Genomic DNA, 18041 nt, shown 5'->3' on the forward strand with positions numbered 1-18041 from the left:
CTGGAGGAAGAGCGCCTCATCTTCCACCTAGGAACCCTCCAACCACAAGGGATGAACTCAGATTTCTCCAGTTTCCTCATTTCCCCTCCCCTCAGTCTAATCCCTTGAATTTAGCACCACCTTCCTAACCTGCAATCTTCTTCCTGTCCTCTCCGCCCCCACCCCCACTCCGGCCTATCATCATCACCTTAACCTCCTTACACCTATCGCATTTCCAATGCCCCTCCCCAAGTCCCTCCTCCCTACCTTTTATCTTAGCCTGCTGGACACACTTTCCTCATTCCTGAAGAAGGGCTCATGCCCGAAACGTCGGTTCTCCTGCTGCTTGGATGCTGCCTGACCTGCGCTTTTCCAGCAACACATTTTCAGCTTTGATCTCCAGCATCTGCAGTCCTCACTTTCTCCTAGATGCCAATTTTCAGCCAAGTGGATCACTCCATGTCATATCAAGAAATCCTCAAAGATGCTGGATACTGTAAAAGTTAAAGACCCTAACATAATTCCAGCAAAAATATTGAAGAATTATGCTCCAGATTTATGTTCCCCTAACCACTATGTTCCAGTACAGCTACACCATTGCAATCTGCCTGACAAAATGGAAGCTGCAAATGTGTTGCTGTTCAAAGCACAGCAGGTTAGGCAGCATCTCAGGAATAGAGAATTCGACGTTTCGAGCATAAGCCCTTCATCAGGAATAAGAGAGAGAGAGCCAAGCAGGCTGAGATAAAAGGTAGGGAGGAGGGACTAGGGGGAGGGGCGATGGAGGTGGGATAGGTGGAAGGAGGTCAAGGTGAGGGTGATAGGCCGGAGTGGGGTGGGGGCGGAGAGGTCAGGAAGAGGATTGCAGGTTAGGAGGGCGGTGCTGAGTTGAGGGAACCGACTGAGACAAGGTGGGGGGAGGGGAAATGAGGAAGCTGGAGAAATCTGAATTCATACCTTGTGGTTGGAGGGTTCCCAGGCGGAAGATGAGGCGCTCCTCCTCCAGCCGTCGTGTAGTTGTGTTCTGCCGGTGGAGGAGTCCAAGGACCTGCATGTCTCGGTGGAGTGGGAGGGGGAGTTAAAGTGTTGAGCCACGGGGTGATTGGGTTGGTTGGTCCGGGCGGCCCAGAGGTGTTCTCTGAAGCGTTCCGCAAGTAAGCGGCCTGTCTCACCAATATAGAGGAGGCCACATCGGGTGCAGCGGATGCAATAGATGATGTGTGTGGAGGTACAGGTGAACTTGTGGCGGATATGGAAGGATCCCTTGGGGCCTTGGAGGGAAGTGAGTGTGGAGGTGTGGGCGCAAGTTTTACATTTCCTGCGGTTGCAGGGGAAGGTGCCGGGGTGGAGGTTGGGTTGGTGGGGGGTGTGGATCTGACAAGGGAGTCACGAAGGGAGTGGTCCTTGCGGAACGCTGATAGGGGAGGGGAGGGAAATATATCCTTGGTGGTGGGGTCCGTTTGGAGGTGGCGGAAATGGCGGCGGATAATACGTTGTATGCGCAGGTTGGTGGGGTGGTAGGTGAGAACCAGTGGGGTTCTGTCTTGGTGGCGGTTGGAGGAGCGGGGCTCAAGGGCGGAGGAGCGGGAAGTGGAGGAGATGCGGTGGAGGGCATCGTCGATCACGTCTGGGGGGAATCTGCGGTCCTTGAAGAAGGAGGCCATCTGGGTTGTGCGGTGTTGGAATTGGTCCTCCTGGGAGCAGATGCGGTGGAGACGAAGGAATTGGGAATATGGGCTGGCGTTTTTACAGGGGGCAGGGTGGGAGGAGGTGTAGTCCAGGTAGCTGTGGGAGTCAGTCGGTTTATAATAGATGTCTGTGTTGAGTCGGTCGCCCGAGATAGAAATGGAAAGGTCTAGGAAGGGGAGGGAGGAGTCTGAGACAGTCCAGGTGAATTTCAGGTCGGGATGGAAGGTGTTAGTAAAGTTGATGAACTGTTCAACCTCCTCGTGGGAGCACGAGGCAGCGCCGATACAGTCATCGATGTAGCGGAGGAAAAGGTGGGGGGTGGTGCCAGTGTAGTTGCGGAAGATGGACTGTTCCACATATCCTACGAAGAGGCAGGCATAGCTGGGGCCCATGCGGGTGCCCATGGCAACTCCTTTAGTTTGGAGGAAGTGGGAGGATTGAAAAGAGAAGTTGTTCAGGGTGAGGACCAGTTCAGTCAGTCGAAGGACGGTGTCAGTGGAAGGGTACTGGTTGGTGCGGCGGGAAAGGAAGAAGCGGAGGGCTTTGAGTCCTTCGTGATGGGGGATGGAGGTGTACAGGGACTGGATGTCCATAGTGAAAATAAGGCGTTGGGGACCGGGGAAGCGAAAATCCTGGAGGAGGTGGAGGGCGTGGGTGGTGTCCCGAACGTAGGTGGGGAGTTCTTGGACTAAAGGGGACAGGACCGTGTCGAGGTATTGGGAGATGAGTTCGGTGGGGCAGGAGCAGGCTGAGACAATGGGTCGGCCGGGGCAGGCAGGTTTGTGGATTTTGGGCAGGAGGTAGAAACGGGCGGTGCGGGGTTGTGGGACTATGAGGTTGGAGGCGGTGGATGGGAGATCCCCTGAGGTGATGAGGTCCTGGATGGTCTGGGAGATGATGGTTTGGTGGTGGGAGGTGGGGTCGTGGTCAAGGGGGCGATAAGAGGAGGCGTCCGCGAGCTGGCGTTTGGCTTCAGCGGTGTACAGGTCAGTGCGCCAAACTACCACCGCGCCTCCCTTGTCTGCGGGTTTGATGGTGAGGTTGGGATTGGAGCGGAGGGAGTGGAGGGCTGCACGTTCTGAGGGTGAGAGGTTGGAGTGGGTGAGAGGGGTGGACAGGTTGAGTCGGTTGATGTCACGGCGGCAGTTGGCTATAAAGAGGTCGAGGGCGGGTAGGAGGCCTGCACGGGGTGTCCAGGTGGATGGGGTGTGTTGGAGGCGGGAGAAGGGGTCGTCAGAGGGTGGACGGGAGTCTTGGTTGTGAAAGTAGGCACGGAGAAAAAGCTGAACAAACCCAAATCAGCCAGTTATTGCCATATCACACTGTTTTTAATCATCAGTAAAATGATGGGAGCAACATTTGCTCAGCAATAACCTGCTCACTGACACTGAATTTGAGTTCCACCAGGGTCACTCAGCTTCTTAGGTCGTTATAGCCTTTGGAAAAATTTGGAAAAAAAGAGTTGAACTCCTGAGGTAAGGTGTTTTTGACTTTAAGGTGGTATTTTGTCAGAGTATGGCAAGGTGTCTGACCAGAACTGGAGCGAATGAGAATCAGGGACCTATTTTCACTGGTTGGAATCTTAACAAGCTCAAATGAAGATGATTGTGGGCTTCCAAGTCAATTATCTCTGAGACATCACTGTAGGAATTCCTCAGCAGAGTGAAATAGCATTTTCCATTTTCAATTGCTTCATCATTGATTTTCCTCCATTATAAAGGTCAGAAGTGGGGATCTCCACTGATGGTTGCACAATTATCATCACCTTAGCCACATCACAGATCTTGAAGTAGCCCACGTCCATTCGCAAAAAGATCAGGACAACATCCAGGCTTGGCACAATGTGTGGCACAAATTTTACTTGCCACTTAAATGCCAGGTAATGACCATCTCCAATAAAAGAGAATCAACCAATGCAGTTACAATCCCTGGGATTAATGTTGACCAGAAACTGAACCAGACCAAAATAGAAATACTGTGACTACAAGAACAGGTCTTGAGGCTCCACATAGCCTTTCCATCATCTACATGGCACAAATTGGGAGTGTAATGGAATATTCTCCACTTGCCTGGATGAATAAAGGTCTGTTAACACACAAGATACTTGACACCATATAGGATAAAGCAGGAATTTGATTGGTACCCTATCCTTAAACTTTCATGATCTCCATTGCCGTTACATAATAACGGAGATTTGTACCATCTACAGCAACTCATCAAGGCTTGTTTGATATCACCTTTCAACCCTGCAAACCTATATCACATAGAAGGACAAAGATGGTAGAGTATGGTGACCACCCCTCACAACTACAGGGACAGCTCCAGCAGAGTTGTTAATGGGGAGAATTCTCTGCACCAGGTGAAATCTGATATTCTCAGACCTGGGAAGGGAGGGTGAAATGGCATCAGGGATACCAATGCTGCAAACAGGACTCCTCTAAGGGGAGTCAGGGGACAAGGGTTGGTGTCGAAACCACTGGAATGGCCCTGTATTGGTATGAGGCATGACTGACGTGAGGTAGGAGGAGAAGTGGTCCTGAATAAGCACGTGGGCCACATGAAAGCTGCAACCTCGCAAACAAAGCAGAAGTAAAACATACCAGGTCCCTCAGAATATCTGGCAAAGCTGTCAGAACCCATGGGGTCTCCCACTCCACCTTGCACTGCAGAAACCTCTGAGGAAGAGATGGAAACAGTGGATGTCGCAGCCTTGATGCCATTACTGACAGATGGCGACACCACCACCTGGAAGGTCCCCTCCCAGCCCATCGCATTAGAGTTGGAACTATATTGCCAGCACTGCTGGGTAAAAATCTTGGAACTCCCTATCTTGGCAGCACTGTTTATTTACATGTCCAGTCACTATGGACTGCAATAATTTTAGAAATGCAGCTCACCACCACCTTCTCAAGAATAATTAGATGTCAGCAATAAATGCTGACCTCACCATTGATGCCCACATTCTATAAATTACTTAACATATTTAGTAAATTGCATTAGCTGATTGTGTTTATCTGGTGACTCAGACTGCAGTAAGACATTGATCCTCTGGTTCCTTGCCATTTTAGTTTTCAGCCTCACTCCAATTCTCTCATTTCTGTCCTTTATCTCTTGCAATGTTCCAAAGAAGGTTAATATGAGTTTGAGGAGGTATACCAGATCTTTCAAGAGAGCACTTTAAAGCCTTCTAGTGTTAATACTGAGCTTAACCAGTTCAGACTGTAACTCATAGCACCATTTTGTTTCCCTGTTTTGCTTTTTTCTACTACCTGGTTTATCTCTTGTTTTCCCTCTTCCTTTGCCCTCAAAATGCATGTATACATGATCTTGCCATTCACACCGCCTCTAGACACATATTTTGCTCCTTTACTTTTGCCATGTGACCACTCCTTTGATCTTATACTATGAAACATTTGTCATTTAATTTCTCTTGTGTCTCACCCTATTACAGAACTTCCCTCTTGTTCTTCCTTGTTTCTACATCCCCTTTCACTGTCAATTCTGAAAATTGAGGACATTCCTAACTTTTCCCAGTTAGGATGTAAGGTCATAGATGGGCATGCTGACCTGCAGCAGAGTTTTCAACATGTTGTGTTTTTATTCAGTTGTTACAAAATCTTGAAGTGGAATGGCATAGAATTTAAAACCTTTTTTTTCAAAAGGTATTTTCTTTTTCTGCAGAAAACTGAAGAAAAAGAGTTTTGAGATGAAAAAGTTGAAGGTGATGACAGGTGAATGGTTTGCTGAAGTTCAAGCAAAACGCTATGGAGACTTCTCCAGTGGCATAGACATCCTCAAGAATTCAATAACCAGGAAGAAGAAGATGCCAGGTAACTCTTCCATGAAACATTTTAGATTTGATTACTTACAGTGCAGAAACAGGCCCTTCAGCCCAACACGTCCACACCAAACCACCCCCCACCCAGACCCATTCCCCTACATTTCACCCAGTACTATGGGCAATTTAGCATGGCCAATTCACTTCACCAGCACATTTTCAGACTGTGGGAGGTAACTGGAGCAAACCCATGTAGATACAGGGAGAACGTGCAAACTCCACACAGTCGCCTGAGGTTGGAATTGAACCTGGGTCTCTGGTGCTGTGAGGCAACAGTGCTAACCACTGTGCCACCGTTTTGGTTTATTTCCTGACATAAAACTATTGACTCACACTTTGTTGCAGTTATTCAGGCACCTTTAGATATTTTGGCTAAATTACTTGAGTGTTCCCAAATTCAAATAGGAAATTATGCAAAAACAACTCAACAGTGTATTTTTTAATTGTCTAATCGCTTAACCTTACTTATGATGTACTTTGGGGTTTTCTGTGTATTAGTCCAAAAACACACCCGGGGTCATTGATTATCTGAACGAGATGGGCGGGCACTATTTCTTTCGGATAATCGGTTATTTGGTTCATTGATTAAATGCCTTTCCTCTGGAGCTCAGAGTTTTTAAAGTCTGCTCCCTATTGAGGAGACTACAGTTGCACACAGCACGCCAGCCCCCACCCCAACACCACACCCCCATGCCCGCCCCCATCCATCACCACACCTCACCTGCCCCAAACCCGTCCAACATCGTCCCCCGCCTGCCTCCATCCACACCCATGTCCAACACCACTCCCATCCACCCCAAACCCATCCAACACTGCCTCCTGCCCCGCCTCCATCCAACACTTCCCCCCCATCCACACCCATGTCCAACACCACCCCCACCCACCCCAAACCCGTCCAACACTGCCTCCTGTCCCGCCTCCATCCAACACTTCCCCCCCATCCACACTCCTGTCCAACACCACCCCCACCCACTCCAAACCTGTCCAATACTGCCTCCTGCCTGCCTCCTGCCCCACCTGCATCCAACACCACCCCCCCGCACCTCCCATGCCCTCCGTCCACCCCCATTGCCCCCTCCCCTCAGTGTGTCCCCCCCGTTCACCTCTGTCCACCCCCCCATGCCCTCCCCAGGGCTGCCGAACTGGACACCAACAATAAGACTGCTGTTGCTGCTGTCTTTGTGGGTTAAATGTCCAAATAGCGCACACACATAGCGCAGCCACAGCAACATACACAACTTTTTACTGCAACTTTTTGACAGATTCCACATTTGCCCTGTACAGGACAATGTTGGAGTGATTATCTGGGGAAGTGGGGTGTGGTGGGGAGGTGGGTGGGTAGGGGGGAAGAGGAAGGTTAGGGTACACCCCACTGTAGAACTCCAGGGAAAATGTGGGGAGAGAGAGAGAGGGTGGGAGGTCAGTCATTTGGAGATGGTGCCTGTTTAATCACTGTGAACAAAAGATGCGATCATGTTGGAAACACCTCTTTGATGTAGTGTTTCTATTGGCACCTTTGGATAACCGATTTTCGGATAATTGTTATTTGGATAATTGAGGTTCCTCTGTAGTTTACAGAGTAAGGTTTTGGTGGAGGCAGATGCCATGAAATTTATTTACAACACTGTCACAGGATGTCGCAGAATTATGCACATCTTCTGGATTCTGTGCCTACTGACGTTACTGTAAATTACATACACATAGCTAGCTAAAGACACTACACTTACCTCATTACATGTGGTTGAAGGTGACAGGTACCTTTATTTCCAAACATCATGTGGTCTGTAAAAATTCTTTTAAAGGTGCAGGTCTTTGTGGTTTGTAATCTATTCAATAATACATAAAATTTCATACTATTATTGTTTTCCACTGATTTTAGACCTTTAGAAAATATGCATAGAAGAATATTTCTGGACATAATGACTGGCTTAAGAAATTTGCTGTTTTGAATGACTATTTATTTGTCTTGTACAGTTGTTCAAGATGTTGCAGTGAAGGCATCTAAAGATGTAAATGTGTTTCTGAGTCCGAACTTAGAACGTCAAAATATTTCTTCAGATCCTGAAGCCTTGAAATCAGAGGAAAGGTAGGAAATATTTAGGGAAATGTGTAATGTACAATGTTCATATTGCAAATGAACAATGAGCTGGTAAAGAAAAATTACCATAAGATGAAGAATTTTTCATGTCTTTCCCCTGTCTTTTATGTGATTTTAATGGATGTTTCCAGATTATCATAACAAGCCACCTTAGTAATATGCAAGTCTCTCTTCAACATTTTTTGAGCAATCATTAATCTGTTTGTTTCACCAACCTAATCTCTTCCTGAAAAAAAAGAGGAAGGAATTTCACACAGCGACATTAAATCCATGTGCAAATGAGATAGTTTTCAAATCGAAGCCACGTTATTTTTAAGAGTTTATCATGTTAGATGGAAAACTGCATTTCAAAACAATACATTTGTGAAGCAGTATTTTGTAACACTTTTTAGGCTTTTTAATTGTTAATTTACCTACTTAGCAACCTGGAATTCTCACGATGAGATGTTGTAGGCCACTCAGAATTTCATTTTCTTCCTTTGCCTGCTGTCAAATTTATAATGTTTGGAACCTGAGACTGCCTTCCTTAGGGCTGGGAATCACAAAGTTCTAAATTGCAATGGAGAGGAAAACAGGTGATGTTCTCTGGGTTGAGTCAGTGCCCTATAATAATAAAAGCATTTCTAAGGCATTCCCATGTGTCCCCAGGTCTGTGAATAACAAACTGATACATATTTAAGAAGACCGACCCTGGCATCTTTTCTACTTCTGTTCCTGCACTGTGTCCTGGCATCAGGCCCTGCCAGAGTTAGGACTGCATCACCAGAGCCAGAACAGTTTGTAGAAATATTGTCAAATCTGGTTGGTGCACAAGTGGGTAGTGGAGTGAGAGGAATCATGTTTGAAAGGATCAAAAGTACTTTTCTTTCTAAAAGCAAGACTGATATTTGACTCTGGTTTATTCAGATCTGCAGAACTCCAAACTGTTTTTACCAGCAGCACTTCATTTCTGTGTGATGTCAAAATGTCCCTACCTGCAGTAATTAAATTGTGCAGTCTAAAAGGGTTATATCAGCAGCAGAAAAGCAATTTTGTGTCTCACACGGTATCATGCTTTTATCCTGAGGGGGTGCAGAAAAAAAACTGAATAGTTCAATATTTGCAAAATTGCTTTCTCAATTTTTGAGGACTTCTGAATGCCTGTGTATCATCTGTGATGTTCATCCAAATAAGTTGTAGTGTTGAAACATCAGCTTGTTCTGCATATACTAATGTACAAGAAATGGTATTGATTCAGAAAATAAGGAGTGATACAAGTCATAAGGAGTGATAGCTTCCATAAAACCCTCATTGTCAAGGAAGTGGAGCAACACTTCTTTCATGTCCTGGATTAAATTGACTGACTTTCCTTGGGTCAAGCAAAATGAATAGCAATGACAAGAATTTGTGTCAACAATTGTGAGTGGGGAGATGATGCAATCAATGGAAGAGTCTGATGGTAAAATGTAAGTCTGCTCAGATGCTTATGTGCAAAACTGGCTGGTATGGTTGAATTGCTCCACAGCTACCTGATGGAGGAGCAGCACTCCAAAAGCTAGTACTTCCAAATAAACTTGTTGGACTATAACCTGGTGTTGTGTGATTTTTAACTTGGTATGGTTGAACACTTAGAAAATTTCAAGTTGACTTCTTTCCACATTTACATTAAGATAGCTAGTCATGAGTTTGGCATGCTGGGCTCTTCTGAGCCCCCTGTCTGTCTTAGAAGGTACTGCGCATCTGTCCCCTGTAAGCATATATTAAGTACATTGAAGGTGGTAGCACTGAAAATTATGCTGGATTTCCAACATTAGTGGATCTGAAGGAGTTAATTGCAATAGTTGCCCACTTCCCATGTGCCCACAGGAAGTCATAGGAGAAGGCACAACTGATTGCTGACCAAATGCTACTCGTCCATGCTGCTTAAAAAGTAAACTACCTGGATGGGTGAGGCTCGAACAACAATCAAGAAGCCTAACACCATCCAAGCAAAGCAGGCCACTTGACCGACATCATCTCTACAAGCATCCACTCCCCCCTCCTCCAATGGTCAATAGCTGCAGTGTGTACTATATAAAGATGCACTGCAAAAAATTTCCAAGGCTCCTTCGACAGCACCTTCCAAACTCAAGATTGCTACCATCTAGAAGGACAAGGGCAGCAAGGTGCATGGGAAAAGACATATGGGATACTGTTATTAGCTGAGTAAAGGGTTTAAGAGCAGGGAAGTCTGCTGGAACTGTATAAAAGGTTGATTGTTCCCCAACATCAGAACAAAAGACACTGACACCTAACACTTGCTACCTTCAAATCCAACAACTGTAATCCCAATTTGGCACTACAGAACAATTCCTGGATGAGCCCCCATTCTGTTATTGACTGGGCCAGACCCCCACAAAACATTTTAAGAAGATAGCCCAGACCTTAACTTTGCTTAATTTGTTTTAAGCAGGCGTAAAGTGTATTGTCCAGGAGAAAATCAGCCAGTCAAACCACTTAGTTTTAATCAAACCAGAATTTATTTACAAGATTACTGAATGAAACACAGGCAACAGAAAATAGAATACTGAATAACTTAACTTATCTGAAAACCCAACTGATCACCCCAACTTAATGATGCTGTTCCAAATACTTGCAACAATCTCCATAAACACCCCTTGGCACAAAAGGTAAAATCAACCACAAGTTCTTAGAGGATAGAAGTCAGAGAGAGAGAGAGAGAGAGTACCACCCTGGGCCTGCTTCTGTTGGTCCAGCAGCCTTTCTTCACACTACTGCTAAAAACAAAATCCAGAGAAAAGCTGAACTTGGAGAACTAGCCACTCCCCTTTCATTGTGTAAATTTTTTTAAACTTGAAAGCCCTCTGCCTGAGGCAAGTCTCTGTTAGTTATTATCAAATTGGCCCTAAAATCCTACACCCCAGACTTTTCAGAGTATGTGTTGTTTACAACCCCTCTCGGGGAAAAAAAAAGCCAAGGACAGAATAACCTTGTTAAAGAGCAGCTTCGTCACAAGGTTATGGGCCAAGTGCTGGAAAATGGGATTAGAATAGTGTGGTTGTTTCTGACTGGCACAGATTCGATGGCCAAAAGGATTTTTTCAGTGCTGTTGGCATCTGATGCTATGAATTTTTGATAACTATAAGGAAGTTGAGGATCAGTGAGTGGAAAGAACAAACTTAAAGGGGGATGAAGAATAAAAGGTTAATTGTACCAATACCTGAACAATAGCATCTGCATAAACATATGTGCATGGCATTATGACGTTACAGCACATCGGTCCTGACACAAGAAGATACTGGATCAGCCTCTTTGTGTTTATGGTTATAGGCACCTATTGTTGAAGTTTTGCATTAGCTATGTTTTTGTCTCTCATGTGAAAGGATATGAGCAAAGATTAAACAAGTTGGGATTCTACTCATTAGAATTTAGAGGAAAGAGATGTGATCTCAGTGAGGCATATAGGATTCTTAAGGGGTTTGATAAGATAAATATTGAGAAGATGTTTTCTCTCATGGGAATTCTAAGACCAGAGGGCATAGTCTCTGAATAAATAGGTGCCATTTTAGCAGTGGGATGAGGAGGAATAACTTCGGAACTCATTGTCAAAGAGAGCTGTGAGTGCAGAGACTTTGTGTATATTTAAGACTGAGATAGATAGATCTTTGGTCATAGGGAGTCAGGGGTTAGGAGGTAAGGAAAGGGAAGTGGATATGAGGAATATCAGATGTACCATGATCCCACTGAATGGTGGAGCAGGCTCAAGGGGCAAAGCTTTCTACTCCTGTTCCGATTTCTTATGGTCTTAAGCTCCTAAAAGCTCTCACTAATAATCCTACAAGCAGTAATACATTATCACACCAAATGGAGATCTAACATCTAATATTAACTTATTTTTAGTTATTGTAGATTATTTTAATGTTATCATCATTTTGTTTTTTTTAAACAGGGTGTTAGAGGAAGCAGAATCTGTACCGCAAACAAACGCGACAATGCTTCAATCACAGTCTCAGGTTAGAATCAGGTTCCTGACCTATTTACCTGTGGTTAAAAATAAACACTGCTTGGTCTGTTTACAATAGCCTGACTGTGTGACTTGTTCATTTGTCTCTACCAATAAATTCCTGTTAATTAGTTGCTGAATCATGCATGACAACAGCCAAAGGTGATTCCTTCCTCTAGAGAAAGTATCTGCCTCCTGTGAAAGCACAGTTCAAAAGGGGTACTCATTGAATCTCTCGGAATTGTCAGTTAAAACTCGTGATGTGCTTGTGCTACCCTCAACTAAACTAAGGTCTGAATTATCATTGTCAAAAATAGTAAGTAATAGTGAACCATACTTGTTTAATTTTATAAAAATGTGACTTTGTGGTAGTAGACAGAGGGTGGTGATGGAGGTTGTTTGTGTGGCTGGAGCCCAACGTGTGGTTGTGTAACACAGGATCAGTGCTGGGTTACCTGTGGCTTGTCACTTATATAAATGATGTCGATGTGAATATCGATAGGATATTAAGTAAGCTTGTGGATGACACGGAAATTGGCTGCGTGGGTGACAGTCACAAAGAAGCTCTTGGATTACAGGAGTGTATAAAAGGAATGGTCAGATGGCTGCTCAGTGAGAGATGGAATTTAACCCTGGAAAGTGTGAGATGGTGCTCATTGGAAGAACCGACAAAACAAGGGAGTAGAAATTTCAGAAGATAAAAGCCTGAGGAGAGGAGCGATCAGTTGGAGCAATGGCGGCAGTGGGAGAGGAATGAAGTGTACCTGGGGATGAATGGGGGAGAGGGACTGGAGGGAACTTGGGGGTGAACAAGGGAGAGAAGTGAAGCTGGGGGTGAATGGAGGGAGAGGTGTGAAGGTGGGGTTGATCGGAGGGAGAGGAGTGAAGGTGAGGGTGAATGGCTGCACTGGGAGCTGAATCCAGAGGCAGAACTCTTGAGGTGACAGCAGCGTTCAATAAGTGACACGGCAAGTGGATTAGCAGCTTAGGAATCAGGTCGAGAGATTGTTTCCCTCCTGGTATTACTCAATCCGAGTGCAAACTCCTTGTTTTTTGTAGTTTATAGTTTATTAGGAACAGGGAACGAGAGAAATATAATTTGGTAAATATTAAGTTAGATTCAGCAATTGGTTCCTACTTTTTTGTTTATAATTGGTAAGGTTCACAATGGCAGGAGAATTCAGCTGCACACAATTCTCTGCTTGCAATATGTGGGAAATCAGGAACACATCCAGTCTCCATGGCGACTATGTATGCAGGAAGCGGGTTCAGCTGCAGCCCCTGATTTGCCACACGAATCACCTGGAGCTGCTGCTAGACTCACTATGGAGCATCCATGATGTTGAGGAGGTAGTAGATGGCACATTTGGTGAGCCAGTCACACACCACAAGTAAGCGTAATCACACCACAGGCAAGAGCAACACAGGCAGAAGTGTTGGGTGACCAACAGGAAGGCTGGTAAACATGGGCAGGCAATGCAGGAGTTTTGAGTACTGTTGGGGTGTGGCCTCTCAGGGGAAAACAGCAAGAGGCAGGTGTGTAGCACCATGGTTGGCTCTGCTGCACAGCAGCAGGAGAGGAATCAGGTTGGGAGAGCTTTAGGGGCCTTGATTATAAAGGGTACTGACAGGCAGTTTTGTGGTACATTGCCTCCCTAGTACCAGGGTCAAGGACATCTCAGAGCGCCTGCAGAGCTTTCTGAAGGAAGGTGAACAGATGGCAATCATAGTATTTGTCAGTATTTATGACATGGGTAAAAAACGAAATGAGGTCCAGCCATGAGAATATAGTGAGTTAGGTAGTAGATTAAAAGAAACCCTATTAATGTTATAACCTTCAGCTTTCTTCCAGAGCCACACAATACTGATGATAGGAATAGGAAGATAGGTCAGATGAACGTGTGGTGAAAGGGATGGTGCAGGAGAGAGGGCTTTAGAGTTTTGGATTGCTGGGACAACGTCTGGAGTAGTTGGGTCATGTATAAACTGGAAGGATTGAACTTCCAATAGAATGGATTTGATAACTAATGTCAAAAGAATACTAGGACAGTCCACTGTGTGGAGAAGAATTGGGCAGAATAAGGCATATTGGAGGTCTGGAAAGTGAACTGGCATCCACTTTAATGCAAGAAGTTTGATTGGTAAGGTGGATGAACTTAGAGCACTGATCAACATATGGGAATGTGATATTGCAATGATTGAGAAATAGTTAAAGGAAGGACAGGGCTGGCAGCTCAACATTCCAAGGTTTAGAAGTTTCAGGGTGATAGCGGGAAAGTAGGAGAGGTAGGGGCAATGTATTAATGATAAATGAATCCTTCACCACACAATGAAGGAGGATGCTGTAGAATGGTCTTCAAATGAGACAATCTGAGCAGAGCTGAGAAACAAGAAAGGGGCTATTACGTTTCTTGGATGATACTACAGGTCTCCCAACAGTTAGAGGGAGCTAGAGGAGCAAATCACAGAAAGGTGTGAGGGAAACAGGGTTACAACTCTAGTGACCTTCAATTTTTCTAACATTAACTGGCTTGTCTTGGTGTGAAAAGATCAGATTGGATGGAATTTCTTAGTATACCTTTTGTACCAGTACGTAGCTAGTCCTTCTAGAGATGCAGCAGCGCTAGATCTAATCCTAGGGATTGAACCTGGTCAAGTTGTCTTGCAGGATGTGGGTGGTAAGGGTCAACACTAGTGTCTCTGCTGACTTTGCCTGCGAGAAGTGCACCTAACTCCAGCTCCTCACAGACTGAGTTAGGGAACTGGTGCTGGAGCTGGATGAACTTTGGATCAGTTGGGAGGCTGAGGGGGTGATAGAGAGGAGTTATAGGGTGGTAGTCACATCTAAGTTACATGATAAAGATAGCTGGGTGACCATCAGGAGAGGGAAAGGGAATTGGCAGACTGGGCAGGGAACCCTGTGGCTACTGCACTCAATAATAAGTGCACCATTTTGGATACTGTTGTGGGCGACGACCTACCGGGGAAAGCTACAGTGGTCAGGTTTCTGGCACTGTCTGGTTCTGTGGCTCAGAAGGAAAGAGAGGAGAATAGGTGAGCGATAGTGATAGGAGATTCAATGGCGAGAGGAACAGACAGGAGATTCTGTGGTCACGAATGAGACTCCTGGATGGTATATTGCCTCCTGGGTGCCAGGGTCAGGGATGTCTCAGATCGAGTCTACAGGATTCTTAAGGGGAAGGGAGAGCAACCAGAAGTCAAGGCACACAACAGCACCAATGACATAGGAAAAGGGAGGCGGAACCTGAAAAGAGAATTTAGGGAGTTAGGTTGGAAGTTGGAAGGCTGGACGAGCAGAGTAGAAATCTCAGGATTGCTACTGATGCCACGGGCTTGTAAGGCTAGGAATAGAGAATGAGATTAACACGTGGCTGCAGGATTGGTGTAGGAGGGAGAGCTTTGGCTATGTGGATCATTGGGATACCTTTCTGGGAAGGTGGGACCTCCACAAGAAGGATGAGCTGCACCTGAATTGGAGGGGCACCAATATCCTGGGCAGGAGTTTTGCTGGAGCTCTTCAGGAGGGTTTAAGTTAGATTGGCAGGGGGATGGAAGCCGGAGGTACGGATCAGATGATGGAGTAGGTAGTGAACAGACAGATACAGCATGCAGAGAATCTATGAAGATGGATAGGCACTTGATAGGGCAAAGGTGCAATCAGTGTGATGGATTGAAGTGCATCTATTTTAATGCATAACATATCAAAAATAAGGGTGATGAACTTAGAGCATGGATCAGTACTGAGAACTGTGATGTTGTGACCATTACGGTGACTTGGATATGACAGGGGCAGGAATGGTGGTTGGATGTTCCAGGGTTTAGATGTTTCAAAACGAATGGGGTGGAGGTAAAAGAGGTGGGGGAGTGGCAGTGCTAATCAGGGAGTGTATCACAGCTGCAGAGATGGAGATCATCAAGGACAGTTTGTCTACAGAATCGGTATGGGTGGAAGTCAGAAACAGGAAAGGAGCAATCACTTTATTGGGAGTTTTCAACAGCCCACCCCCACCACCACCACCACAATACCAACAGAGACACGGAGAAGCAGATTGGGAGGCAGAGATTGGAAAGGTACAGAAGTAACAGGGTTGTTGTCATGGATGACTTTAACTTACCTAATAATGATTGGAACCTCCTTAGTTCAAATAGCTTGGATGGACCAGTTTTTGTTGGGTGTGTCCAGGAAGGATTCCTGACTCAATATGTAGATAGGCTGACTGGCAGGGAGGCCATATTGGATTTGGTGCTTGACAACAAACCAGGCCAGGTGTCAGATCTCGGTGTGAGAGCATTTCAGTGATAGTGATCACAATTCCCTGACCTTTACTATAGTCATGGAGAGTGATAACAGCAGATGGTATGGGAAAGTATTTAATTGGGGGAGGGGGAATTACAATGCTTTAGGCAGCAACTGGGGCACCTAAATTGGGAACATCTCAGGGAAATGCAAGACAAAAATATGGAGATTGTTAGGAAGCATTTGTTGGTAGTGCTGGATAAGTTCGTTCCAATGAGGCAGGGAAGGGATGGTAGGTCGAAAGAATGACGGGTGACAAGAGATATGGAATGTCTAGACAAGAGGAAGAAGGACACTTACTTAAAGTTGAGGAGTCAAGGATCAGACAGGACTCTAGAGGGTTACAAAGTAGCCAGGAAGCAACTGAAGAATGGACTTTGGAAAGCTCAAAGGGGGCATGAAAAAGTTTTAGCAGGTAGGATTAAGTAAAACCCTAAGGCATTCTACGCTTGCGAGGAACAAGAGGATGGCCAGAGGGAGGTAGGGCTGATCAGAGAGCGTGGAGGGAAATTGTGCCTGGAGTTGGAACTTGCACCTTGGTGTTTCTGAGGACAGCATGAAACAGACTGGTGTGCTTGAATAGGTTGATATTAAGAAGGAGGATGTGCTGAAAACGTTTGGGTTGGTTTTTTGCACCAAAGGTTTGGAGGGGACCTGATTAAAAAGGTAAAGATTGAAGGGCCTGGATAGGATGGATAGTTGGAGGGTCAATAATAAGGAGGCATACTTTTAAGGTGAAAGGCAGGAGGTTACAGGGGACTTGAGGATCCTCTTTTACACAGAGGGTCATGAGGGCAGGAATGCACTGCCTGGAAAGGTACTTGAGGAGGCAAACCTCATAACCTTTAAGAAGTACTTGAATGACTACTTCAATTATGATTACATTCAACACTATAGGCCTATTACTGAAAAGTGAGACTCCCGCAGATTTAGTGTATTTTTGACTGCCTCTTCTATACTGTATGATTCTATGATTTGAAACTCCAGGGAAGGGTGGAGACTTGGTGAACTGTGTGAATTTTTAAAATGTATGTATATCGCTGAATTCTGAAGATTAAAAATCAAAAGAGGGATCTTATTCTGGCATGTTTTCATATGTATGTGTGCCTTGCTTAAATTTGGATGCTTTCATCCATTCATTGTCTTTGCATTATTTTCTAGACATTACTGCAGTGGCTGTGCATTGGTCAGTCTAACTATACTGAGATTATTGGTTGGCTGATTTTCAATTTACAAATACGACTTACTAGAACTGACAGTGGACCGCAAAACCAATAATACAGTTGCAAATTTAAGAAGCTAAAAGGGTTATTACAGGTGCAAGTAGTGAAATTGTTTTATCTAAATTTCATTCTGATGTAATTTTTTTCTCTATATTCTCCCCAAACATAGGCAACAGTAGACAGATATAATCCAAAGGATGAAGTAAGGACAAGGGAAGGTACTCAACATTTTTCAATACTTTTGATAGAGAAATTTCAGAAGCCTTTCTTTTTTTGCTTAGGTGTTTTTGTGCAAGTTCATTTTGTTGTACACATATATTGCTTAAAAATATGTAAATATGAAAGAGTTGAGTTTCATCTCTCACTTCCATAAGCATTTCAGGTATTCATTCATTGAACACCACCTATTTACCATTGGGACCCGATATCAAATATTTTCAAGCTGCACAAGTGATCAGAATTTCTAGGAATAAAAATTATATTTCTAAATGTTTTTAACCATAATGGTGTTATTTTGATTTCAGTTCTGTAAATAAAGCCTACATGAACTGGCATTTATAATGTATTCAGCTCATTTCAACCTTTTATTCCAGTGTTATGTGAGTCTATTTTTCTGTTATCAAGATTAAGAAATCATGTTTGTTATATTAGATGGCAGGAATGAACACACTGATGTTAATTTCCTAGAATCTAGACATAAGAACAACCTTCATACAAAAGTGGCTGTAAATTATAGGCACTGAATATTGAGTTAAACAGTCAACCTCAAATTTAGCTGCTTAATGATTTTGTATCTACCAAACCATAAGTTTTTATGCCCTTTTGTTCTTCTGAATGAGTCATTAAACTGACACTTTGACTATAAAGGAGTTAGAAAGATTTCACTGCACTAAACAAAGGTGAGTGGTTTCTTT

The 18041-nt window shown here is 44.6% G+C and overlaps 1 protein-coding gene across 2 annotated transcripts in view; it reads left to right on the top strand.

Moving 5' to 3' along the window:
• Positions 1 to 18041, top strand: part of LOC132832748 (synaptotagmin-like protein 1) — a 190648-nt gene that overhangs the window by 61837 nt on the left and 110770 nt on the right. For both annotated transcript variants that reach the window (XM_060850877.1, XM_060850884.1), the window contains exons 3-6: positions 5350 to 5498; positions 7481 to 7592; positions 11533 to 11596; positions 17297 to 17345. In XM_060850877.1, coding sequence (XP_060706860.1) covers positions 5350 to 5498; positions 7481 to 7592; positions 11533 to 11596; positions 17297 to 17345 — 374 coding nt within the window. The remainder of the gene's footprint in view (positions 1 to 5349; positions 5499 to 7480; positions 7593 to 11532; positions 11597 to 17296; positions 17346 to 18041) is intronic.

This window comes from Hemiscyllium ocellatum, chromosome 3 (assembly GCF_020745735.1).
Source record: "Hemiscyllium ocellatum isolate sHemOce1 chromosome 3, sHemOce1.pat.X.cur, whole genome shotgun sequence".
Taxonomy (NCBI): domain Eukaryota; kingdom Metazoa; phylum Chordata; class Chondrichthyes; order Orectolobiformes; family Hemiscylliidae; genus Hemiscyllium; species Hemiscyllium ocellatum.